The sequence below is a fragment of the Sus scrofa genome, chromosome 14, assembly GCF_000003025.6.
Source record: "Sus scrofa isolate TJ Tabasco breed Duroc chromosome 14, Sscrofa11.1, whole genome shotgun sequence".
In the NCBI taxonomy this organism is placed as follows: Eukaryota; Metazoa; Chordata; class Mammalia; order Artiodactyla; family Suidae; genus Sus; species Sus scrofa.
In genome coordinates, this window is record NC_010456.5 from 85,618,555 (window position 1) to 85,645,236 (window position 26,682).

Consider the following 26,682-nt stretch of genomic DNA (forward strand, 5'->3'; position numbering starts at 1 on the left):
GTCCCTGATGTATGATGTTGAGTATTTTTTCATATACTTATTTGCCATCTGTATATTTTCTTAGTGAGATTTCTGATTAGATCTTTAGCTCATTTTTAAGTTGGGTTATTTTCTTGTTGAATTTTAAGAGGTATTTATACCAGTTTTTTATCAGATAAGTATTTTACAAATATTTTCTCCAGTGTGGGTTTGGCTTCTCATTCTCCTAATGGTGTTTTTCATAGAGCAGACATTTTTAATTTTATAGAGTCCAACTTGTCAGTTTTTTCTTTCATGGATTGTACTCTTTGTGTTCTATCTAAAAATGTACTGCCAAAGTCACCTGAATTTTCTCCCTTGTTATTTTGTAGTTTTGCATTTTACATTAAGGTTTTTTATCCATGTTGATTAATTTTTGTGAAAGGTGTGAAAGGTCATTTTTTGGAAATCAATGACTAATTGTTTCAGTACTATTTGTTGAAAAGACTATCCTCTCTCCTTTGAATTGCCATCATTGGAGTTTTCTTGTGGTGCAGTGGGTTAAGGATCTGGAGTTGCTGGGTTGCTGCTGTGGTGTGGGTTCAGTCCCCAGAATAGGAACTTCCATATGTTGATGCAGATGTGGCCAAAAAACAAAACAAAATGAAAAGATTGCCCAGGTTGAATTGTCATTGCTCCTTTACCAAATATCAGTTGACTATATATATGAGTGTATTTCTGGATTCTGGATTCTGTTCCACTGATCTTTCTGTCTCTACCACAGTCTTAATTACAGTCACTTGATACAGTAAATCTGGAAGTCAAATAGTGTCAGTGTTCTGACTTTCTTTTTCAGTATTATATTAGTTATTCTGGGCCTTTTGCCTGTTTGTATAAACTTTAGAATCACTCTATTGATACCCACAAAATAACTTGCTGTCAAGCTGTGACTCAGATTAAAAGAATAACAGTCTATCTGTCTTAACTGTCTGCTGGGACTTTCAAGAAATAGGAGCCTAAGGGTGTGTCCAAACTGCAAATTAATAAGGGTAGCATAGTTAGTGGCTAAAAAAACATGAGGTTTAAGAGGGTAATTAAAGTTAAAAGCCAAAGATCAGACAATGAGTGCAGGGAAAGAAAATAATTGTAATTTTTTCCTGATGAGGCCTTTTCCCAGAGGTTTTTGTTTCTACTCTAGTTCTTAAGGAATAAAATTTATTTATCCAATGTGTAAAATACACAAAAGGGGGAATACAGATGATAATTGTATTCATGACAGCTAAAATTGATTGAACCTTGCAGTGGAAACAAATTTAGTATCTGAGGGGAGTAAAAGTTGAAGGTTTTGTGATAATGATAAATGATTTGTAATAATCACTATAATAATTTCATAACCGTTATTTCTTTCTGAAATTATATTGTATATCTTTTCCCTCCAACTTCTTCCCTTGTCCTTCCAGAGGCTCTCCTTATAGAGAATCTCCTTTGGGTCATTTTGAAAGCTATGGAGGAACCCCCTTTTTCCAGGCTCAGAAGATGTTTGTAGATGTACCAGAAAATACAGTGATACTGGATGAGATGACCCTCCGGCACATGGTTCAGGATTGCACCGCTGTAAAAACTCAGTTACTCAAACTGAAACGGCTGCTACATCAGGTGAGTACGCAGTGAACATTTTCAGCTCTCATACTTTGAATTGCAAAATAGATCTACTTCTTTTTTCAAAGTAAAGTTGAGATTCTAATGTGTATTTAGATTTGTGGAGAGAAAATGATTGTAAATAGTTCATAGTAGAAACTTTTCTGAGAAGAAAAAAACATGGGATTTTACATGAGAGTCTCCACAGTCCCCAGCATAGCTGTGTGATCTTTGGTAAGCCAATCTCTGTTTCTGTTTCCTCATTTTTATAGTACCAACATTGTAAGATTATTGAGAGAATTAGAGTTAGTAGTTGTAAATTGAGTGATCTAATACCTGAAACATAGGTATTCAGTCATCAGTGACTGCTACTATAATTTCAGCTAAGTTGGAAATAAGAAATAGCCGTTTACATGATCATAGTCATATAATTTCACTTTCATCTCAAACTTTCAAGTTTAATCTTTCTGGATCCCCTCTGTCTCTCATTGAGAAAATCTAGACTCATGCAGTGATGTGGTTTGTTCATACACAGAGTGAGCTGATGGTAGAACCTGGCTTCTGAGTCAACTGTACTTTCTTTGTTGGAACATGTAGCACATACAGACAAGGGCCAATGCAAAACAGAAAGCTAAGGAATAAAATACTAATTTTAAATCAGGAATGTCTTTTTTTCATTTTTTAAAGCTTTATTGAATTATAGGTGACTTACAAGGTTGTGATAATTTCTGCTGTACAACAAAGTGGTTCAGTTGCACATGTACACACATCCATTCTCTTTCAGATTATTTTCCCACATAGATTGTCACAGAATACTGAGTAGTGTTCTCTGTGCTTTACAGCAGGTCCCCATTGGCCAGTCATTCGATTTATCTCAGTGTGCGTATGCCAGTCCCAAACCTCCTGCTATCCTAAACATGAATATCTTTTTTTTAGTTTTAAATCTATATTTGTCTTTTGTTGACTAGCCAAGTTTAACTTAAAATTATTGTTGAGAAAAAACAGTCTAGATTCTTTGGTCAACTTACTTTCTGAGTTACCTTCCTCAGGGTTGTATATTCTAGTTTCTTTTGAGTGGGAACCAAGTCTTAGAATTTCTGGTGGCCATTAAAACCAAGCTCAAGATATATGCTTAGTAAAGCCTAGTTTAAGTGGAATATGGCTCCTATGCTCATAACTACAATATCCTGTAAATATCCTGTTAGTCATGCAAATTATTCTATGTTGCTTGATTGTAGATTCTCTGGACTATTCCATTGTTGTAGATATTTGACTGCCTTTTGAAAAGACCCTTTTCTGTGTTAAGGCTGGGAGTAAGAAAGTGAAGGATCCTTTTTGGATTTGAGATTGTTGGACTCATCTCAAGGCAGAACGAGATTCCATGACTGAAATACCCAAAGAGCTTACAACCTAGTTTAACTGTAACTAGGAGGTAGATTCTGTTTATAGTATTTATCTGCTTGCTGGTCTGGGGAGATTCTCTGATAAGGAGATTCAGAGTCAAGCAAAAGAGGAGGTAGAAAATGTGGGAAATAGCTAATATATGTTAAATATCTACTTAGAGTTAGTCATTGTACTAGCTATACCACATACCCTCTTTTGTGTTTGGGTTATTGCTCTGAAACATAAAACATGATTAAATACCATCTAATTAAGACAAGGCTACTTATAATGATGAGAGAAATAACATAATTCAGTATAAAATAGATCAGTTGGTAACCAGTGTTAAACACCATAAAAATAGAAAACTGTTGAGGTACTTTATGAAAAACTGTGAATATGTTAATGGATCTTTTCTGTCATTATTGGCTCTGAAATTTTACATAGTACATACACATACTGATCAAATTGACTTTCCCCTTTGTTTATGCAGTGGAAACAAAATTATGAGAGGAAAATTTCAGAATCTTTTTAGGACATCTTTAAAGTTTCCCAAAAGAGGTTAAAAGCTGAATTAGTCTAATATTTCATATAACTGCCTCTTAATTTTTCCCTTTTAATATTACTGAATTAAAAAAAACTTTAGTGTTATAAAAAATGGTTCAAAAAAATTCTCATAGTGTCCAGAGGCTTAGTGAAAAAACAGTAATTTTGCCCTCTCTCCATCTTAGTCAACCTTTTTGAATCTAAACAGGTTGTTATCCGTAGCTTCTTTAGAACTTTTTTGGGATTTGTTCTGGTTATATTCTGGAATTGGATTCATTATTTCCTGGATAATGTTAGCTTTTTTTTTTCTTTTTTTTTTTTAGTTTACTCTCTTCATTTTAGCTGGGGAATATCCTTAATTACTTTAAGAGATGGTAAATGGATAGTACATTTTTTTGTAGTTACTTCATTATAGAAGATCTCTCTTAACTACTCTCACATTTTGATATTCATAATTTGGCAGGGATGGAATAGTTTGGCTGGGGTAGAAGTGAGTTTTCCCTTAGAAATTTGAAGGCATTGCTTTTCTAGCATCCACTTTAGCTACTGAGGAAAGTCTACTACATTCTAATCCATTTTACATTGTATTTTTTCTGTTTTTTTAATGATTTTTATTTTTTCCATCATAGCTGGTTTGCAGTGTTCTGTCAGTTTTCTACTGTACAGGAAGGTGACCCAGTCACAAATACACATATACATTTCTTTTCCTCACATTATCATGCTCTATCGTAAGTGACTGGATATAGTTCCCAGTGCTAGACAGCAGGATCTCATTGCTTATCCATTCCAAAGGCAATAGTTTGCATCTATTAACCCCAATTCCCAGTCCATTCCACCCCCTCCCCCTCTCCCTTGGCAACCACAAGTCTGTTCTCCGTGTCCATGATTTTCTTTTCTGCGGAAAGATTCATTTGTGCCATATATTAGATTCCAGATATGTGATATCATATGGTATTAGTCTTTGTCTTTCTGACTTTATTTACTTAGTATGAGAGTCTCTAGGTCCATCCATGTTGCTGCAAATGGCATTATGTCATTCTTTTTGTGGCTGAGTAGTATTCCATTGTGTATATATACCACATCTTCTTAATCCATTCATCTGCCGATGGACATTTAGGTTGTTTCCAAGTCTTGGCTATTGTGAATGGTGCTGCAGTGAACATAAAGGTGCATGTGACTTTTTCAAGGAAAGTTTTGTCCAGATATATGCCCAAGAATGGGGTTGCTGGATCATATGGTAGTTCTATATATAGGTTTCTAAGGTACCTCCATACTGTTTTCTATAGTGGTTATACCAATTTACATTCCCACCAACAGTGCAGGAGGGGTCCCTTTTCTCCACAACCCCCTCTAGCATTTGTTATTTGTGGACTTGTTAATGATGGCCATTCTGACTGGTGTGAGGTGGTACCTCATAGTAGTTTTGATTTGCATTTCTCTGATAATTAGTGATGTTGAGCATTTTTTTAATGTGCTTGTTGGCTATCTGTGTATCTTCTTTGGAGAGATGTCTATTTAGGTCTTTTGCCCATTTTTCAATTGCATTGTTGGCTTTTTTGCTGTTGAGTTGTGTAAGCTGTTTGTGTATTTTAGAGATGAAGCCCTTGTCAGTTGCATCGTTTGAGACTATTTTCTCCCATTCTGTAAGTTGTCTTTTTGGTTTTTTTTTTTATGGTTTCCTTTGCTGTGCAAAAGCTTGTCAGTTTGATGAGGTCCCACTGGTTTATTTTTGCTTTTATTTCTGTTGCTTTGGGAGACTGACCTAAGAAAACATTTGTAAGGTTAACGTCCGAGAATGTTTTGCCTATGTTCTCTTTTTAAGTCTTTAAGCCATTTCGAATGCATGGTGTGAGGGTGTGTTCCAATTTCATTTATTTACATGCTGCTGTCCAATTTTCATAGCACCACTTGCTGAAAAGACTTTTTTCCATTTTATATTCTTGCCTCCTTTGTCGAAGATTAATTGACTGAAGGTGTCTGGGTTTCTTTCTGGGTTCTCTATTCTGTTCCATTGGTCTGTATGTCTGTTTTGGTACCAGTACCACACTGTCTTGATTACTGTGTCTTTGTAACAGTGCGTGAAGTCTGGGAGAGTTATGCCTCCTGCTTGGTTTATGTTCCTCAGGATTGCTTTGGAAATTCTGGGTCTTCTGTGGTTCCATATAAATTTTTGGATCATTTGTTCTAGTTCTGTGAAAAATGTCATGGGTAATTTGATAGGAATTGCATTGAATCTGTATATCACTTTGGGTAGTATGGTCATTTTTGTAATATTAATTTTTCCCAACCAGGAATGTGGAATATCTTTCCATTTCTTTGAATCCTCTTTAATTTCCTTAATAAATGTTTTATAGTTCTTAGCATATAAGTCTTTCACCTCCTTGGTCAGGTTTATTCCCAGGTATTTGATTTTTTTGGGTGCAGTTTTTAAAGGTATTGTATTTTTGTATTCCTTTTCTAATATTAAATAAGAATTTTTGATTCTGATTTAAAGACATAGTCACATACAGAAAATAAATTTTTTTAGCATTATCATATCTCCTTACTTTAATTTTTTACTTCCTGTTTCAACCACTCGAAGCATTATATGCATGTAGAGAAAGGTGCATTTCATAAATGTCTATCTCAGTCAGTTTTCATAAACTGAAAATACTCATGGAGCCAGCACTCAGCAAGAAAGAGAACTTCACCAGGACCTCAGATCAGAAGCCCCTTCCAGTCACTACCCACATTTCTAATAGTGACCCCTTGATTTCTGAAAATGTAAATGTTTTCCTGTATTTGAACTTTACCTAAAGGAAGGAGTATGTTATATCCACTTTTTATATCTGACTGCTTTCGCTCACCATTCTATTTGTGAAGCATTCATTTTTTGCATTTGTTCTCATTGCTGTAAAGCAGTACATGATGTGAATATACCACAATTTATTTCATTTGTTTTACAGTTGATAGACACTTAGTTTTCCAAATTTTGGTTATTATGAATAGAGCTGCTACAATATTATCACATATGTCTTTTGATGAATATATATGTGTGTATTTTTGTTAGGTATATGAGTGGAGTCAGCTTTAGTAGATACATAAAAAACAGTTTTCCAAAGTAGTTATGCTTATCCATTTTCTTCCCTCTTATTTCATTATTTTCCCTGTTGGTTTTTATCATATTATTACAGTCAGCATCTGTTTTGACCTTGGAGTAAGAAATGAAAAATCTAAAGTGGAATAATGAGAAGAACATGATGTTACCTCTTTCTGACATTTTTATTTGGGATTGCAAAATATTTGATCCTGGCGATTCATACCCTGCCTACCTGTTTGGGTGATAAAAATAGAGAAGTATACAATAGTGTTTTATGAACTGTCAAGCATGATATACAAATGTTTTGTTATTTCCTTTTGCCTCCAGTGTTGAGAATAAACCAATAATTTGCCCCTCACATAGTTCTCTTGTCTGTCTCTCTCTCTGAGTATCCCTCTCTGTGTGTGAGGGGAGAGGGTTGTTGGGTGCAGGGTATTGGATGGAATATTTACAGCAGCAGCATCCTGGGTGAGTGCACTAAAAGTGAGTGCCCTAAGAATGATTACCACTTGAGCACAGAGAACCACAGAACAGTCATGTATTCATGTTTCTCTATCCTCAGACTTTTCCCATCAATCCAGGAGAAGAAAAGTTTATGAAATATACATAAAAGAGCATACACAACATAATGCTTTAATGAATAATGTGAAGCAAGTTTGTACTCACCATCAGAAATGAGACATTAAGAAGCTATGTGATCCTTCCTGATTGCAGTGTCTTCCCTTTCCAGAATCTACCATTTCCCTTGTTTTTTCTTTTATTTTTTTAACCATCTTTGTGTCCTTATGAACACTAGTTTTGTCTCTTTTAGTACTTTATATGAATGGAACTATACTGTATTTCTCTGTGAATTGCTTTTTACATTCAGCATTTTCTTTAAGGTCCTTTCATACTTATGTTTAGTTCTACCTCATTCATTTTCATTTTTGTACTATTCTATGAACAATTTCTTTGTTCATTTTACTCTTGATATCCATTTTGTTTCTACGTAGATTTTTTCTTTTTACTATGACAAATAATGTTGATATGAAGTTTTCCTGATATATATGTGTGAAATTTTTTCTGAAGTAATAACTAAGTAGAAGTGGAATTTCTTAATCATGGAGCATGGAAACATCCTACTCTAGAAATACCAAACTATTTTCCAAAATTGTTCAATCTGTTTCACTCCCTTCAAGTAGTTAGATGCTTTTTTTTTTTTCGCCATTGTTCTATGTCTGTGCAACACTTGGTATTATCCAACTGGTCAGTTTTTGTCATGTAATGGAATCTAAGTGATATTTAATTGTGGCTTTATTGCACATTTCAGAATCAGGAGATCAACACTGACACCATACCACCATTTAATCCTCAGAGCCTGTTCAGGTTTTGCTGTTTGTTTTGGTGGTATCCTTTATAGTAGACAGATTCAGTTTAGAATCACACACCATTTTTACTTGTCATGTTTCTGTAGATTTCTTCAGACTGCAGCACTTCCTCAGTTTTCTCTCAACTTTGGTGACCTTAATGTATTTACTCTTTTGGGAATTCCTGACTAGCATCCATGAGGATGTGGGTTCCATCCCTGGTCTTTCTCAGTGGTTAAGGATCTGGCATTGCCATGAGCTGTGTAGATCGCAAACATGGATTGGATCTAGTGTGACTGTGGCTGTGGTGTAGGTTGGCAGCAGCAGCTCCAATTCTTCCCCAGCCTGGGAACTGGGGCCACAGATGCGGCCATAAAAAGCGAATACATATATACATTTTAAACTCTTTTGACCAGTTCTCCTGACTGTAACGAGCTTCTCACCACCACCGTCATCATCTCTTCTATTCAGATGCCCCCCCTTAACCCACTAAAATTCTGAATCCCCATGCCTGGCTGCAGGTGCGGCCCTAAAAAGACAAAAGACAAAAAAAAAAAAAAAAAAAAAAAAAAAAAGAGAGAGAGAGAGATACAGAACTTTCTCTTGCTGCTAAAATTCTCTCATGTCCTTTTGCAGTCAGTCTTGTCTCAAAGCTGGCCCAGGCAGCCTTTGTTCTGCTTTGTCTTACTAAAATTTTGCTCTTTCTAGAATTTCATCTAAAAGTTTTATCTTCTAGATTATCTAATGTGTGTTCTTTTTGTTTCTGGATTTTTTTTTTTTAACTCATCATAATGGTTTTGATACTCATTTGTGTTTTGTGAGTTTCAGTATATTCTTCTTTATTGTTAAATAGCATTCCATTATATACATAAGTACCACAATTTTATTTTTATCCATTTACCTGTTGATCGATATTTGAGTTAGTTTCAGTTGTGGGATAATTGAGATAATGCTGAATCTCTAGATTAATGATGAAAGTTAGTAAGAATAGATATATTAAAAACTTTAGAATTTTAATTTAGGCCACTTCTTCCACTTGTTTGTTGTATGATCTTGGATAATGTACTTAAGCTTCCTATGCCTGGATTTCCTTATAAAAGAAATAGATATTACAATAGCTACTATCTTAAGACTGTTGTAAAGGAAGCATAAGGAAATTCAGATAAAGCACTAAGCATAGTGTCTGATGCATAGAAAGCAGTTAATAAATGTTAACTATTAATTTGCTGCCAATAATAGCAACATCAACAATGATAAAAATGTGAAGGTCAAAGGTTTTTAATTATTTGTATTGCTTACAATTTTATGTAGCTGCTCAAAAAACTAATTCCATTTACTTTAATAATTCATTTATTGTTATTTCATCATTCAGTATACCTTACTAAATACTTGTTGAGTATCAAGGATTGTGGTAGTAATGAAGATGCAAAGAAAGAAGACATAATTCTCTTCCTATACCTAGTGAATTGTTCTCAAAACTGTGCATTAAAATTGTTTAGTGAGGAGTTCCTGTCATGGCACAGCGGAAATGAATACGACTAGTCCATGAAGATACAGGTTTAATCCCTGGCCTCGCTAAGTTGGTCAGGCATCCAGTGTTGTCATGAGCTGTGGTATAGGTCGCAGACATGACGTGGATCCCACATTGCTGTGGCTATGTTGTAGGCAAGAGGCTACAGCTCTGACCAGACCTCCTAGCCTGGAAACCTCCATATGCCACAGGTGCGGCCCTAAAAAGCAAATAAAATAAAATAGGTTAGCGAGTTTTGAGATAAATTTTGTCCATCATAACTAGCCTTTTTCTCTAATAAAATAGAATAGTATGAAAATTATCAAGGGGACAGATACTGTTTTGTGAACTTGTTTTTAGAGTGACATCTATATCTACCTCTCTGTCTGCCATCTATCCAGTATCATCCTTTTAGATGTATGTATGTGCACACATGCATGTATGCGTGATACACATTCAAGTATATGTGTATATGGTTGTAATGTAAAATATATTCTTTATTGTGGGACATATTCCAAAAAAATTCTGTTCTAGTAGTTAAAACAGTACAATATTCAGGACTCCAAGGATAATGAAGATTTAAATTTGAAATAATGAAATAACCACCTCATCAGTAAAACATGAGATTATCAGTAAATCTACTGAGAGATGTTTGTGATGCTTCATAAAGAACCCTACAGGCGTTCCTGTTGTGGCTCAGTGGTAACAAACTCAACTAGTATCCATGAGTGGGTTTGATCCCTGGCTCCGCTCATTGGGTTAAGGATCTGGCGTTGCCCTGAGCTGTGGTGTAGGTCGAAGATGCAGCTAGGTTCCCTGTTGCTGTGGCTGTGGCATAGCTCCGCTAGCTCCGATTTGACCCCTAACCTGGGAACTTTATACGCCACAGGCGTGGTCCTAAAAAAAAAAAAAAACAAACCCTGTACAACTTTGTATGAAATATTTAAAGAAAACACTTATGATCTGTAGGAAGGATAAATATTGTAAAAATTACCATATCCCATGGATATTAATATAGTAACCAAGACAACTACCTTATAGTCTAGGAGGACATGTATGTATTAAATAATTGTAAGAATGATGTGTTGGCGTGTCACATGGGAATTTCTGGGGGACACACTGAACTGTTAGGGTCCTCAAGCTTCTAAACAGAGTTGCTAATTCCCCTGAAGCCAGATCTCATGTGAATGCCTTAGCATTTCCTTCCAGGGCATTGCCAGGGAGTCCAGTCCATGAGAGGCACCTAGGAGACCTATCTCCCAAGATTGGGGTATTTGTGTGTATGGGGTTTTGGGTGGGTGGAAAGAATGATGTTTTTAAAACAACAAAGATAAGCTATAATCGGAGTGTATGATTGGAACCCATAGTTCTTCCCAGTACTATTTGTAGAGGTAATACAATTTCAGCCAAAATCACAACAGCTTTATTTTGGGGATTCATCAAAAATTGTTACTACCAAAGCATAAGATTTGTGTACATTGAGAAGGACAAAAAGAGAAGGGAAAACCGTTTAGAGTAGGGTAATATTTTTTTTTTTATGCACTTGAGGCATATGGAGGTTCCCAGGCCAGGAGTCCAACCAGAGCTACAGCTGCTGGTCTACACCACAGCAACGCGGGACCTGAGCCGCGTCTTCAACCTATGTCCCAGCTCACAGCAACGCTGGATCCTTAACCCACTGAGTGGAACCAGGGATCAAGCCACCTCATGGTTCCTAGTCGGATTTGTTTCTGCTGCACCATGACGGGAACTCCTAGAGTAGGGTATAATATTGACACAAACAGAAGCAGAACAGTGGAAGAGAATAAAAAACTCAGATGTGTTGAAGTACCTACTAAAATCGGTTGGATACAGATGGGTTTTGAAGTAAATGCTGAGAAAAAACTAGTTCTAGCAGCAATTATTTAGTTTCTTGTTCTATATTATAGTAAACCCAGATGGTTTGAAGAGTTAAATTTTTTATTAAAGTATAGTTGATTTGGAGTTCTTGTCGTGGCTCAGTGGTTAACGAATCTGACTAGGAATCATGAGGTTGTGGGTTCGATCCCTGGCCTTGCTCAGTGGGTTAAGGATCTGGCGTTGCCATGAGCTGTGGTGTAGGTGGCAGATGCGGCTCGGATCACATGTTGCTCTGGCTAGGCTGGTGGCTACAGCTCTGATTCGATCCCTAGCCTGGGAACCTCCATATGCCACGGGAATGGCCCCAGAAAAGGCAAAAAAATAAAATAAAATAAAGTATAGTTGATTTGCAGTGTTGTGCCAATTTCTGCTGTTAAATATTTTTAAATGTAGAATAATTAGAAATCTACAGCTAATATTTTTAAGTGAAAAAAGGAAACCTATAGAAAAGCATATCCTGATTCACATATGTACAAATTAAACACAGGTTTAATTAAAAAGTCTAAACTTTTAATTTGTAAGTAAAGTTTGTTTAGAATATTACCGACTTCACCCATATACAGCAATGTTCTGTCAATCTGAATGTCAGGTAGATTATTCTGATTCTAAAATGTCTTTGTCCCAACCATCTGTGAGGATCAGCTCGTCTCTGAAACACTGCAAATCAGGCTTAAATGTAGTTTGGATCACTAGATTTTAAATCCCATAGATGAATTATATTATTACTCAAAAATTATTTTCAGTGCACATTCTACATTTTGTATAATGTGGTGTTCATCCATATACTTTTTTTAAAGTGACTTTTGAAAAGAAAATGAAAACAAAACAAAACACCTCTTCTCTTCCTCTATTCCCTTTCCTAGGATGCCTCTTGTAATTGTGTTGTAGCATATTTGAAACACAGGCAGCTTTGTTGACATCACTGATGATGCTTGTCAGCAGAGATTAGTCAACACTGCCAAACTTTTTGGTTAGTCATTTCAAGTGTCCATGTCCATTGCAGCTGCTCTGGAACTCATAGGAAGATCCCAGTTTTTGCAAACGCATGGAAGAACCACGTGGGTAAGACTGAGTTTGTTATAGGGTTTTCTAACAAGTTAATACAAAGAGTTTAATATTAGAACACAAGTTTATCTTTATGCTTTGTCAAAAAACGAAAGTGATAGATGGTTCGCTGGCATCGGTTCTCTTAAGCGATCCTAGAACAGAAGTTTTTCCTGTCTTTTTGAATCTGTAGTAAAATGCTAATGACAGGAGTTAATCAGCTTAAGGTTAATTGCGTTCAGAGTTTAAAAATCCTAACTAGAACCCATAGAGACTGCTAAGATACTTAGTAAAGTAGGGAGAATACTTGGACAATCAGTTAACTATGAATTGCTTACTTTTGTGCAGTTGTGTTTTATAATTTTTATGTATTACTTTTTCATTAATGCATTTATTAAATATGTTTATGTAAAATGCTTAAACAGCGGCCAGCACTGGTCAGTAAATGTTAGCTCCTTAGGATGTGTAGTGTGAAGCATGAACATTTCGTTCATAGTTGTTTGTTATTCAATGTGTTTTTTTTTTTAAAAGAATGTTTTCTCTACATTTTATGATTCCCTTCCCCTGTGCTTAAAAAGCTTTTCTCAGAGTGTTTCCTGATTTTGGCCTAAACACTATTCATCTTAGTCAAGGTTTTATAGAGACTACTACCATTATTTCATATCAAAGTTATTTGGGTAGGTGGTTTTATTATTGATTTAGTTGAAGATTACATTCATGATCTTTAAGCTCTTATGCTTTGATGGAAATAAGCTTTTTCCGTCTTTGATCTCATGAGTCTAGACTACTAGACTGTTTTAAAAAATTGAAAGCCTTTTTTCTTTTCCCTTTGAGGCATGGCAATACCTTAATCATTACTGACTGTCCCAATTATCTTGGGCTGTACTATAAATTTATTTTATTTCAATGAATTTTTTTCATTTTTCAAAAATACTGGTTTGGTATATGAGGCTTTCATATTTTAATTGATTTCTAATCTTAATACATTAATAATAAAGAATAATATTTATGTGATATAAATCCTTTGAAATGTGTTGGTATTTCCTTTGTGTCCTAAAGCAGGTGTTGGAAAACTTTTTTTTGGCCATATAGTAAATAGTTTTAGCAGTCTTAGGCAAGAGGCAAAATTGAAGTTATGTAGATATTAATAAAATAATTTAATTATTAACCATTTATGGAGTTCCTGTCATGGCTCAGTAGAAACGATCTGACTAGCATCCATGAGGACGCAGGTTCAATCCCTGGCCTTGCTTAGTGGGTTAAGGAGCCATGAGCTGTGATGTAGGTAACAGATGCAGCTCAGATCTGGTGTTGCTGTGGCTATGGTATAGGCTGGCAGCTACAGCTCCTATTCAACCCCCAGCCTGGGAACCTCCATATGCTGTGGGTGCAGCCCTAAAAAGACCCAAAAAAAGTAACCATTTTAAAATATAGAAACCATTTTTAGCTTATCCACTGTAATAAAAGTAGACAGTTGACTGGATTTGTCCTGTAGACTATGTTTGTTAACCCCTGGGTTAGTATGATCTGTTTTCATTTGTTTGAATAAGACATATATTCTCTATGTTTCAAGTAGCAGTATATTATTATATTAATCTTTTAGTGTCTTTAGGATATTTTATTAGGTATATAAATCTTTATGATTGGCGTGTCTTTTTGGTGGATTGTTCTGTGATCACTAATTAAAGTTTTTCTTTACCCTCATTAATGCTTTTCATCTTTAATTATACTTTCATTATAACCTCTTATAGTGATACTGCTATGTCAGCTTTATTTTACTTGTGATTATTGAGATTTGTCTGGTGTTTCTTTTTGTTTGCTTTTAATTGTTTTTTATTAGTCAGGTCTTATATTAGTTTTCTAGGGATGCCATAACAAAGTGCTATAAGCTGGATGGCATATAACAAAATTTATTCTCTCGAAGTTCTAGAGGCTGGAAATCTGAAATCAAAGTGTCATTAGGGGAGTTCTTTTCGTGGCCCAGTGGGAACAAATCTGACCAGCATCCACAAGGACGCAGGTTCTATCCCTGGCCTCACTCAGTGGGTTAAGGATCCAGTGTTGCTGTGAGCTGTGGTGTAGGTCGAAGATGCCGCTTGGATCTGGCATTGCTATGGTTGTGGTGCAGGCTAGCAGTTACATTTAGCTCTGATTCAAACCCTAGCCTGGGAACCTCCATATGCCATGGGTGTGGCCCTAAAAAGACAAAACAAACAAAAACAAAGTGTCATTAGGGCCATCTTTTCTCTGAAGGCTCTAGGAGACGGCCCTTCTTCGCCTCTCTAGCTTCTGGAGGTTGCTGTCAGGCCTGGGCATTCTTTGGCTTGTAGATGCATCACTCAAATCTGCTTCCGTCTTCACATGACCCATGTGTCCAAGTTTGTCTTCTTATAAAGGCACTAGTGATGTTAGATTTAGGCCCTACCCTCACCCAGTATGACTTCAACTTTATTACATCTCCAAATGAAGTCATAGTCATAAGTTCTGGGTTAGCATGAATTTGTAGGGGGACACCATTCAACCTAGTATTGTTGTATTGAGGTATGATGTACATGCAGTCAAACTCAGTCTTTTTTGTGTACAGATCTGTGAGCCTTGACATATGCATGCATCTGTGTAGCTATTACAGTTACACCTTAATTTTTCCCTTTTCCCCCCTTTAAAGTCAATCCCTTTATTTACTTCTAGCTCCTCACAACCATTGCTCTGTTTTATGGCTATGTAGCTTTGCCTTCTCAAGACTGTCACATACATGGAATTGTGTATTATTCAGTCTTTGGAGTCTGGGTTTTTCAATTACTGTAATGAATTTCAAATTCATTCATGCTATAACACGTATCAGTAGTTTGTTTCTGTTTATTACTGAGTAGTATTATATGCATATACCATAGTCTGTTTATCCTTTACCAGTTGAAGGATATCTGTGTCTCTTTCCAATTTGGGGCAGTTTTGACTAAAGCCTCTCACTATAAACATTCATGCATAGATTTTCATGTGAGCGTGGTTTCGTTTCTTTTGAGTAAATATCTAGGGGTGGGATTGCTGAATTGTATGGTAAGTGTATATTTAATTTTTTTTGTTTGCTGCACCCGCAGCTAGGGATTGACCCAAGCCACTGCTGTGACAACACTGAATCCTTATTCCACTGTACCACAAGGGAATTCCAGTATATATTTAACTTTTTTAAGAAATTGTTGAACTGTTTTTCAAAGTGGTTATGTGAGTTTGTATTCCCACCAGCGCTCATGAAAGTTTTAGTTATTCTGCATTCTTATCCACACTTGGTATTGTCAGTGTTTTTCAAAAGCCTTTCCCAGGAGTTCCCACTATGGCACAGTGGATTAATGATCCAGCAGCTCTCTGGTGACCTGAATTCAATCCCCAGCCTGGCACAGAGTGTTAAGGATCTGGCATTGCCGTGGCTGAGATGTAGGTTGCAGCTGCAGCTTGTATTTGATGTCTGGCCCAGGAACTTCCATATGCCTCATGTGTGGCTGAAAAGGGGAACAAATGCCCTTTCCATAGGTGTGTGTTGGTATCTCATTGTGGTTTTAATTTGCATTAGCCTAATGACTAATGCTCTTGAACATGTTTTCATAGGCTTATTTGCCATTTGTATATCTTTGATAAAGTGTTCTTTTGCCTATTAACAAAAACATCTGTTTTATTATTATTATTATTATTATTATTTGTTTTTTAGGGCTGCACGCATGACATATAGAAGTTCTCAGGCTAGGGGTCAAATCAGAGCTACAGCTGCTGGCCTATACCACAGCCACAGTAGTGCTGAATCTGAGCCGTGTCTGCAACCTACACCACAGCTCATGGCAGTGCCAGATCCTTAACCTACTGTGAGGCCAGGGATAGAACCTGCATCCTCATGGATCCTAGATGGGTTTGTTAACTGCTGAGCCATGAAGGGAGCTCCCAATTATCGATTTTTGTTGGTTCTTTATAAGTCCTTTATCATGTAGATACATGATTTGAAAAAATGGATTTAGCTTTTTGGGCAAGTACTTACAATTATGTGTTAATGAAGTCAGTTAAAAACATTAGACTTTCATGTTATTATTACTTTTGTTGTTACTATTGTAATAATAGTCACTTTATGAATTCTCTCCAGGAATTAGAATCCATGATCAGTATTTTACCTGAATTATTGCAAATATTTTCTCCTAATCTGTGGCTTCTCTTTTCATTCTGTTGATAGTTTTTGTTTGTTTGTTTGTTTGTTTAAAAAACAGAAGTCTCAGGACTTCCCATTGTGGCTTAGCCAATTAAGAACCTAACATAGTGTTCTTGAGGATGCGGGTTCAATCCTGGCCTCACTGTGGGTTAAGGATTCAGTGTTGCCGCAGGTTGTGGTGTAATGTGGCTTGGATCCCATGTTGCCTAGGCTGTGGCGTAGGTTTGCACCTATAGCTCTGATTCGACCCCTAGCCCATGATCTTCCATATGCCATAGTTGCAGCCCTAAAAAAAAAGGGGGAAAGAAAAGAAAAAAAACAGAAGTCATATTTTTGAGGTCAAGTTTATTATTTTTTTATGAATCATGTTTTTGGTATCGTATTTAAGAAATCTTTGTCCAGCCAAAGGTCACAAATATTTTCTGTTTATTTGGAGAAGTTTAATAGTTTGAAGTTTAACATTTAGATTTACTGTTTTGAGAATTCTTGTATATGGTGTGAGGAATTTTATTGCATAGGGATATTCTAAGACCATTTCTTAAAGACTGTCTTTTCTCTATTGATTTGTCTTTGCACTTTTGTCAGAAATGCTTTTGAGCATATATGCGTGAGTCTTTCTGGACTTTTTTCTGTTTCTTTGATCAATGCTTGTCCTTTTGATCACTCACTCTTAAAATAACTTTAGTGTAAGTCTTAAAGAAGTGTAACTCCTCCAGCTTTGTTCTTTTTAGAATTTTTTGACTATTTGATTTCTTTTGCTCTACTATGTAAATTTTAGAAGCAGCTCTTTTGTTTCTACAAAAAATCCTACTGGGATATTGGTTGGGAAGACACTGATCTCTAATTGAATTTGGAAAAGGGTTGATATCTGAGTAATACTGCATTTCAATCATTAGAGTATTTCTCTCTGTTTACTTAGGTCATCTCTGCTTTCTTTCTCATATATATATTATTTCTTGATATAGAAAGTTTGTCTATATTTTGCTAGTTTTATTCCTAAGTACTTCTTTTTTTATTTTGGAATTCAATTTTTTCTTTTTTATTTATGCTTGTTTTGTGGATTTAGGTCTGTTATAAGTGGCATTTAATTTTTCTTTTTAAATTTCCAGTTCTTTGCCATAGAAATAGTAGATTTTTGTGTATTGGTCTTATATCTTTGTACTTTCCTAATTGTTACTTCTCATAATAATATTATAGATACTTGGGGTTTTTTTTTACACCAGTAATTATATTGTCTAAATGGAGATGGCTTTATTTCTATTTCTCTGTATTTTTCTTCCAGTTTTATTGAGGTAAAATTGACATATAGCAGTGTATACAGTGTACACCATAACGATTTGACTTACATACATCATGAAATGATTATCACAGTAAGTTTAGTGACTATCCACCATATCATAGATACAAATTAAAGAAATAGGAAAGTACTTTTTTTCTTTGTGATGAGAATTCTTAGAATTTCCTCTTTTAACAGGCTCTCTTCTGTTCCTAGTTCACTGAGTTTTATTGTGAGTGGATGTTGAATTTTGTCAGAAACTTTATCTGTATTTGCTGGAATAATAATACAGTTTTTTAATCTCTTGATTTAGTGGGTTATATTGCTTTTTGACTACTGAACTAACTTTTACATTCTCAGAATTACCCACTTGCCCATGATGTGTTTTCCTTTAAATATATATTTTTATTTGATTCACAGATATAGTGGTAAAGGAGTTTTGTGTCTCTTCTTGAGAAATATTGATCTGTAGTCTTATACAGTGGTATCATTAATTGATTTGATTATTTTTCTAATTTAATTAACTTGGTTTTTGTCTTCTCTAACAGATTGTATAGAACTGATATTAATCATTTAAATTTTGGAAGAGTTTGCCAGGAATACATCTGGCTTTGTTTTATGGAAGGGTTTAAACTATGAATTCATTTTATCGGTAGTCATGCATCTACCCAGGTTGTCTAATTTTGTGTAAGTTTTGATAGTTTGTGGTTTTTGAGTAATTTCTCCATTTCATAGAAGTTGTCAAATGTATGTGCATAGTCACTTATAGTATTTTTTGCCTTATTTACTTTTAATGCTTGAGATATCTGTAATGGTATCCCTGCTTTCATTCTTGATATATGTCTTGTGTTCTGACATGTGCTTTCTATCTTTCTCCTTTAGCAGTTTTGCTAATGGTTTTGCATTTGTTTAAAAAAACCTTTTGGTTTCATTGATTTCTGTTTCTTGATTTTCAAGTTCATTAATTTCTACTCTATTATTTTCTTCTTTCTGTTTGTTCCAGGTTTATTTTGCTCTAACTATGGATTTGATACCTTTATTTTACTTATAAGCATCTCATATAATGATTTTTCCTTCTAAGCATTGCTTTAGTTGCATTCTGCAAATTTTGATAAGTGCTGTCTTCATTTTCCTTCAGTTCAAAATATTTTCTTATTTGCCTTGAGACGTCTTCTTTTGACCCATGGATGATTTAGAAGTTTGTTGTTTACTTTCCCAATGTTTGAAGATTATCTTTCTCTTACTTCTAGTTAAATTACCTTTTGTTCAGAAAGCTCACTCTATTTTCTATTTTCTATTTTTTTAATCGAGGTTCTCAAATATATAGGTTTATGTTTTTCACCAAATATGAGGTATGTTTATCCATTATTTCTTCAAATATTTTTTCTACCTTATATCCTTCTTTCTATGACTTCAATGATACAAATATTAGCTCTTTTGTTACTGCCTCACAGCTTCTGCAGCAGGCTCTGTTTTTTCCCCCATACTCCCCTTTTTTTCTCTTTATTGTTCAGATTGGATGGTTTCTGTTGATCTGTAAGTTCACTCCATTATCTCAAATGCTGGTATTTAGTTCATCTGCATTTAAAATTTTTGCTTATTGAATCTTTTCAGTTCTAAAATTTTCATTTGTTTCCGCTTTATGTATTCTGTCTTTATTGTGACTTTCTTTTCATTCCCTTATAGAGTTTGCTCTTACTTTCAAAGAATTGTTATAATAGCTCTTAGCTGCTCTTTTATTTTGGCATTGATGTTTGTTGATTGTCTTTTTCTGTGTGAGTTGAGGTTTTCTTTGTACATTGAATAATTTTGGATTGCATCTTAGATATTTGAATGTTGTGTTATCAAACTCTTGATCTTGTTTAAATCCCTTGGAGAATATTGATTTTTTTTTTTTTTTAAGCAGAAAATAAATTGGTTGGAGTCAGACTACAAGTTCTAATTAGCTACTTTTGGATTGTGGTTGTAATATCAGTTGTTTACAAATCCTACCCATGCTTGCTAGCTCTATTCTGAGTGTATACCTTTCAAAGACTACCTTGGGACCTGGGCATTAGTCTTAGTTTATTTCTCAAAGGCTTTGATAGGCAGATTAGGATCAGATCCAAGCAAGTGGGGTGCTCAAGGTTGTTGAACCTAGAAATTTATATGCAACTTTTTGGGGTCATTTTCTTGATGGTCTTACTGATATTTTCTGTTTCTCTGGGCTCTCCTCATTATTCCTCCACATTGAAAGCTGATCTGTTATTTTTCCTGTTGTGCTGCACCCTTCCCGCAACTGTACCCATTTCCCAGGCAAAGACAGTGTGTGTGCTTACATTGTCTCCTGTTTCTTGGGGTTCCTGCTTTGTAGTGGGCAAGAAGATATTGTGACTGTTGGGAAATAAGTTAAATTTTGCAGTCCCTCTTTTCTCTAATATATACTTGTATGTAGGACTGGCCCTGTTTTTATATGTCAAGGCATTTACACCAGAGATGAACTTTTTACTGAGATGAGTCTTGTAAAATTTCTGACTTTTTCTTTTTTAAAATATTTTTATTTATTTTTTGTTTCTTTTTTTATTACTCAAATGAATTTATCACATCTGTAGTTGTATAGTGATCATAACAATCCAATTTCACAGGATTTCCATCCCATAACCCAGGCACATCCCCCCACTCCCCTAAAATATTTTTAATGTGGTGTTCTGAGAATATTTTTTATTTATTAGGACATTATGATCTCTCTCAAGTCCAATTCTTATTTTCTATATGGCGTCACCAATAAAAATGTGACTTATCTCTGTTGGAAATTTGACAAATGCTTATACTTCACTGGCAGTCACTAATTTTTTTTCTTTTTATGGCTGCACCTGCAGCATATGGAAGTTCCCAGGCTAGGGGTAAAATTGAAGCTGTAGCTGCCAGTCTATGCTGTAGCCGCAGCTACCCTGGGTCCAAACTGCATCTGCAACCTGCACTGCTACAAGCACAGCACCAGATCCTTAACCCATGGAGTAAGGCCAGGGATTGAACCCACATCCTGATGTTGGATTCTTAACCTGCTGAACCACAACGGGCACTCTATCAATCGCTATTACCTGTTGAATTTTTCTAAGTACCGATTTCTAGGCCCCATCCCTAGAGATTCTGATTTAGTAGATATACAGTATAATACATAAAGAAGAAAATGTTCTACATATTTATGTCTCCTATTTTAGCACTCCTATTTCAGTGCAGGACATCCATAGTCTAGAAGATTTTCTTCAGGACAGATGGGTGTGAGGAATGTTGTTAGGGTCGTGCTCTTTAAAGGCTGTTCACTTCGTGGGTGTCCCAAGGCAGCTAATAAGTACCATCTGAACAAATAAAGTATCGAATTGCAGTTGTACTGCCTTGGTCAGGAGCTCAGCTCCTCACCATCATCCCAAGCATATTCTTTAGTGTTTCATCTTTCTTGAGATGGTCTGTGAATCACTGAAAATACCATTTTTGAGCCAGTTATTCCTTAACCCTTTCAGCAAGGGGTAGGAGTTATTATTATCCTGTCATTTTAAAAATTGGATTTAAGGATAAAAAATTTAATTTCTTCAACTTTTTAAATTGAGGTATAGCATACAGCCAGTGAAGTGCTTAAGTTTTGAGTCTTGAGTGTAAGGCTTGTACTTTTCATTTGTATATACCCATGTAACCGCCATACAGACAAAACATAGGATGTTTCCAACATCGTTATAGGATGTTTCCAACATCGTTATAGGTTATCATTGCTCTTTACTGTCAATAAACACTTTCCCTGGAGTTAATCACTGTGATTTTTAGTACCATAAATTAGTTTTGCCTGTTCTTGGCATTCATATATAAATAGAGACATGCCATATATCTGTATACTCATGTGTCTTGTATTTTTAAACAAATGATTTTTGTGGTCTGACCTTTTTGAGCCGTTTAATATTGTTTCTGACTCCTTTATACTCAAAACACCACATCTGAGTTTAATTTGGCTTTTATTTTACATTTTTACTTGGGTGAGTTAATCTTAAAATTTTTAAGGAAATTTCCCATATTCCTTTTCTCACTCTAAAACTTTCAGTGGCTTTCTATGTCATCCACTTATATAGTGTATGTTACTTATTTCAACAAAGTGTTCTTTCCTGAGTTCTCTTGTTTCCTCTTTCACATTTCCATCTGCTTAAAGAGGAAAAGGAGATTTCCAGAATCTTACTTCCTGTTTACCATGCTAGCATTTGGTCAGGGGTTAATTAGATTGAACTGAATGCTGTAGTTAATTTTATTGATCTTGTGTTTTCCTTTACTTCTTTCTCACAGCATGATGGAAGTGGTTCATTGCATGATGTTCAGCTCTCATTGCCATCCAGTCCAGAACCAGAAGACAGTGATCAAATATACAAGGTATGATGACTAGGTAGCCTTGCTGAACTTTTCAAAAGAATTTTTTATTACTAAAATTATAAAGCAGTAGAAATTAAAACATTGAATAATAAGTGTATTAAAACCTGCAGCTTTGTTGTCTTGGGTTTTTATTAGAGTTACTTTGACTTTTACTACCTTATTAAGATAAAATGATATCCTTGTGGTACTTTGAGTTTGTTTTATCAATTGAATAATCATCTTTCCCTGTATTAATATTGGTTACAGAATTCTTTTTCAAAAAATTTTTAAATCATTAAATTCTTTTTTCACATTTACAAATAAAAGATTTAAAAATATTACTAATAAAAATTAAAATGGATAATAGATGCCTCATATATAATCAATGATATTGAAAAAATATTAACTAAAAGTGAGATTAATTTTTTTTGTATTTAAAGATATAATTATAGAATGCAGAGGCATTTTAGTATTTGAAGGTATTTCTTTTTATATAGTTTTCATATTTAGGTCTATTTTGCATTGAAAAAAGCTTTTTAGGTTTTCGTAGCTACCTGAATCACATATTTATTTCTTAAGCACGTATAAGTATTCTTGATTTCTTTCATATTTCCAAGTAAAATTATTTCCTTTCAAATTCTGTTTTCAAAGTATGCTAATATGTGCTATTCATCTGTATTAACTGCCTGAAAAATTGATGGCTTATAGTAATAAAAGTTTGTTTCTTGTTATTTCTCAGTGTGTTACATTTGGTTGTAGATCAGTGGGACTTCATGTGTCCTCTTCATTCTGGGATCCAGACTGAAGTATCAGCCCTTAATCTGGGACATATATTTCATACCTGAGGGAAAGTAGCATTGGCAGAATAACCTGTGGATTCCACTTGGATGTGACACATGTCGCTTCTGAAATAGGCCAAGTGGCCAAGTTTGGGATTAGGGGTCAGAGAAGCATAGTTCTCTCATGGGCTATGGACTGACTTATTAGGAACAAAATTATATATAAAAGGAAAAATCAAAATAATATAGGATAGTAGTTGTATCTAGTTATCTAATCTTTTCAACATGTTATCTACCTGTCCTTGTGCAAATTTCTTCCCATCCCTGGGCTTCTATCCTATTGTGAGCACAATAATAGGTCTGTAGTACGACATCTTTTCTTAACAAAAATTTTACATGTATTGAGGACAATGACTTAGATGATTTCTGATTATCTCTCAGTTTAAGTTTTGTGACTGATATTTTAGAAGTAAAGTTGACGTTTCCTGAATTCTTTCCTATGAAAAGTTTTTCACATATAAAGAAATTCTTTTTAACTGAATTAGTGTCTTTATTTTTTTCCATGTTCCTTTATAGTTTGTCTCTATTTAACATTATATGATAGACATATTATTACACAGTATTTATTTTTTAAAAATTTATTGGAGTGTAGTTAACTTACAATGCTGTCTTAGTTTCAGGTGTACAGCAAAGTGAACCAGAAATATAGATCTCTATTTTTTTTTCCCATATAGGTTATTGCAGACTATGGAGTAAGATTTCCCTGTGCTATATAGTAGGTTCTTGTAATTACCTGTTTTATACAGTAGTGTGTATATATTATTCCCATCCTCCCAGTTCCTCCCTACCCACCATGGTTTCTCCTATGGTAGTAACCCTTAGATTGGTTTTGAAATCTGTGAGTTTGTTCTGCTTTATAAATAAGTTATTTTGTATCATTTTTTATTAGATTCCATATATAAGTGATATCATATGATATTTGTCTTTCTCTGACTTACCTCACTAAGTATAATAATCTCTGGGTCCATCCATGTTGCTATAAATGGTATTATTTCATTCCTTTTTATGGCTGAGTAATATTCCATTTTATATAAGTACCACATCTTCTTTATCCAATCCTCTGTTGATGGACATTTAGGTTGCTTCCATGTCTTGGCTGTTGTAAATAGTGCCTTAGTGAACATTGGGGTGCATGTATGTTTTCAAATTATGGTTTTATCTAGATATATGCCCAGGAATGGAATTTCTTGATCATATGGTAATTCTGTATTTACTTTTTTAAGGAACCTCCATACTGTTCTCTATAGTGGTTGTACCAGCTTACCCTCCCACCAACGTGTAGGAGGGTCCCCTTTTCTCCACACCCTCTCCAGCATTTCTTGTTTGTAGACTTTTTGCTGGTGACCATTCTAACTGGTCTGAAGTGATAGCTCATTGTAGTTTTTATTTGTGCTTCCCTAATAATTAGTAATGTTGAGCGTTTTTTTCTCTCTTTTTTTGCCATCTCTTTTCTTTGGAGAAATGTCTATTTAGATCTTCTGCCCATTTTTTGATTGAGTTTTTTTTTTTTTTTTTTTTTTTTTTTTTTATAAAGCTGTGTGAGATGTTTGTATATTTTGGAGGTTAACCCCTTGTCGGTTGCTTCATTTGCAAATATTTTTCCATTCTGTGGGTTTCTTTCTTTTTTTTATGTTTTTCTTTGCTGTGCAAAAGCTTCTAAGTTTAATTATGTCCTGTTTATTTTTGTTTTCATTTTCATTAGGAGGTGGGTCCAAAAAGGTTTACTGCAAGTTATGTCAAAGAGTGTTTTGCCTGTTTTCCTATAGGAGTTTTACAATTTCTGGCCTTATGTTTTAGGTCCTTGGTCCATTTTGACCCAGTGTTTATTTCCTGTCCCTACTACCTTTCCTTCCAGGCAGATCATTCATGGTCTTTCTTCCTTCTTTCTAAGGTTAGATGCAGTAGCTCATACTACCTCTCTCTGGTACACTAGACTATCCATCATTTTCATCACCTCATCCAAGATGGATTTGTAGTTCAGTTTCAAATGATACGATATGATGAGTAATGCCATTCAAATTTAGGGTCTAAAGTCGCCGCTGGACCTGATATGTCTCCTTTATCTCAGGACAGCTCCCGCTTTCATTCACCTGTGGTGCTGTTACAGACATTGAACACTCTACTCAGCCATTCTTCTCAACTTCTGCAGGTAGCCTGGGTTTGTCAAGCAAATCTTCTACTCTCTGCCTTCCTGACATCTGACCTATCTGTACCTATGTTACTCTCATTCACTTTGTTCCAATTATGGCAGAAAAGTGATGACTATGCTGTGGCAGACCACCCTTTCTTCTCATGTTCTCGCCTCTGTCTTCTCTTGCTGTTGAAGACCCAAGTACATCCTCCTCCTCTCCTCTCTTCTGTGTGCTTTCTCTACTGCCTCTTCTTCCTCACTTTATAAATTTCTCTATTTCTATATCATAAGTTCAGTAAATCAAATAAACCTTCTCTTGATTCTCCTTAAACTACCTTTTCAGTTAAAGTGAAAACCTGGAAAAATGATAATAGCTACTTTTTTAATGCTGTAGACATTTGGCATGGCCTTTGTTTTGTCTTTTGTTTTTGTGTCACTTCTCTTTGAATTCCCTATATGCTTCTCAACACTGCCCCCCTCTCCCATTTTCTTTGCAGGTTCATTTTCTTCTTTAGAGTGTAGATTTATATCTTCAATCCATTCCTCATTGAACTTTCTACTGTCATGATTTCACATGTAACATATGTGTTGATAATACATAAAATCAGTCTCTTTCATACTTGGTAATCCATTTGCCCACTAGACATTTGCACTGTGTATCCCACGTACAGGTCCCTCTAACAATATATTTGAAACTCTAAAACAACCTCTTTGGACATACTTTTCCTCTTTCAGTCTCTGTTTATTCACTGTATCATCTAAGCTAGAAATTGGAGATGTCACTGTTGACTGTTCTCACTGCTCTTCTCTCACATGCAGTGAACCACCAAAACCTCTTTTCTTTTTTCTTCTCCTCCCTATGATCAATCTTTTGAGTCAGGTTCCTGCTCTTACCTGGCGTATTACAACATCTTGATAACCAGTTCCTAGCCTAGTTTTGTTGTTGCCTTGTCAAATATATCCTCCAAACAGCCTTCAAAGCTGTCCCAAATGCAGATCTATCAGTTACTCCGTGGCTAAAGCCATGCTTGATGCTCAGGCCCTCTATGATCTGGTCCTTCCCTAGTTTACTGACCACATTGCTCTCCACTGTTCACCCCAGCCTTTGTGGAACAGCGTCACTGCTTGTCATTCTCCAAATATACTATATTTGACCTCATCTCTGCATTGTCTTATGACACTTAAAATCTCTTACCCTAAAACCAAACGTTGCCAATTTTGTGTCTTCAGAACTTATTTATCCTTTAAGACTCTGCTGGAGTTAACCCATTTCCTGATGTGTTCTCCTTTGGCTGTCTTCATGTGTAAAATCCTTAGAGCAGTGCCTATCATAAAATAAGTGCTGTATGCATGTTGGCTTATAGATGTTATTACTGCATTGTATTTTGATTTCATTTTAAGTCCATTTCCTCCAACACCAGCAGAACCTAGCAATGAGCAAATGATAGTTTTGTAGTATTCCATCAAGTTGCTACCTTACAT

At 35.2% G+C, this 26,682-nt stretch overlaps 1 protein-coding gene across 15 annotated transcripts in view; it reads left to right on the forward strand.

Moving 5' to 3' along the window:
• Window positions 1-26,682, forward strand: part of CCSER2 (coiled-coil serine rich protein 2) — a 133,809-nt gene that overhangs the window by 74,431 nt on the left and 32,696 nt on the right. For 13 of the 15 annotated variants that reach the window (XM_021073340.1, XM_021073341.1, XM_021073342.1 and 10 more), the window contains 2 exons: window positions 1,419-1,614; window positions 22,168-22,251. In XM_021073340.1, the coding sequence (XP_020928999.1) occupies window positions 1,419-1,614; window positions 22,168-22,251 (280 nt within the window). Of the gene's footprint in view, window positions 1-1,418; window positions 1,615-6,695; window positions 8,535-22,167; window positions 22,252-26,682 lie in introns of those variants that run through there. The other 2 variants (XM_005671158.3, XM_003359263.5) reach the window with 1 other exon arrangement.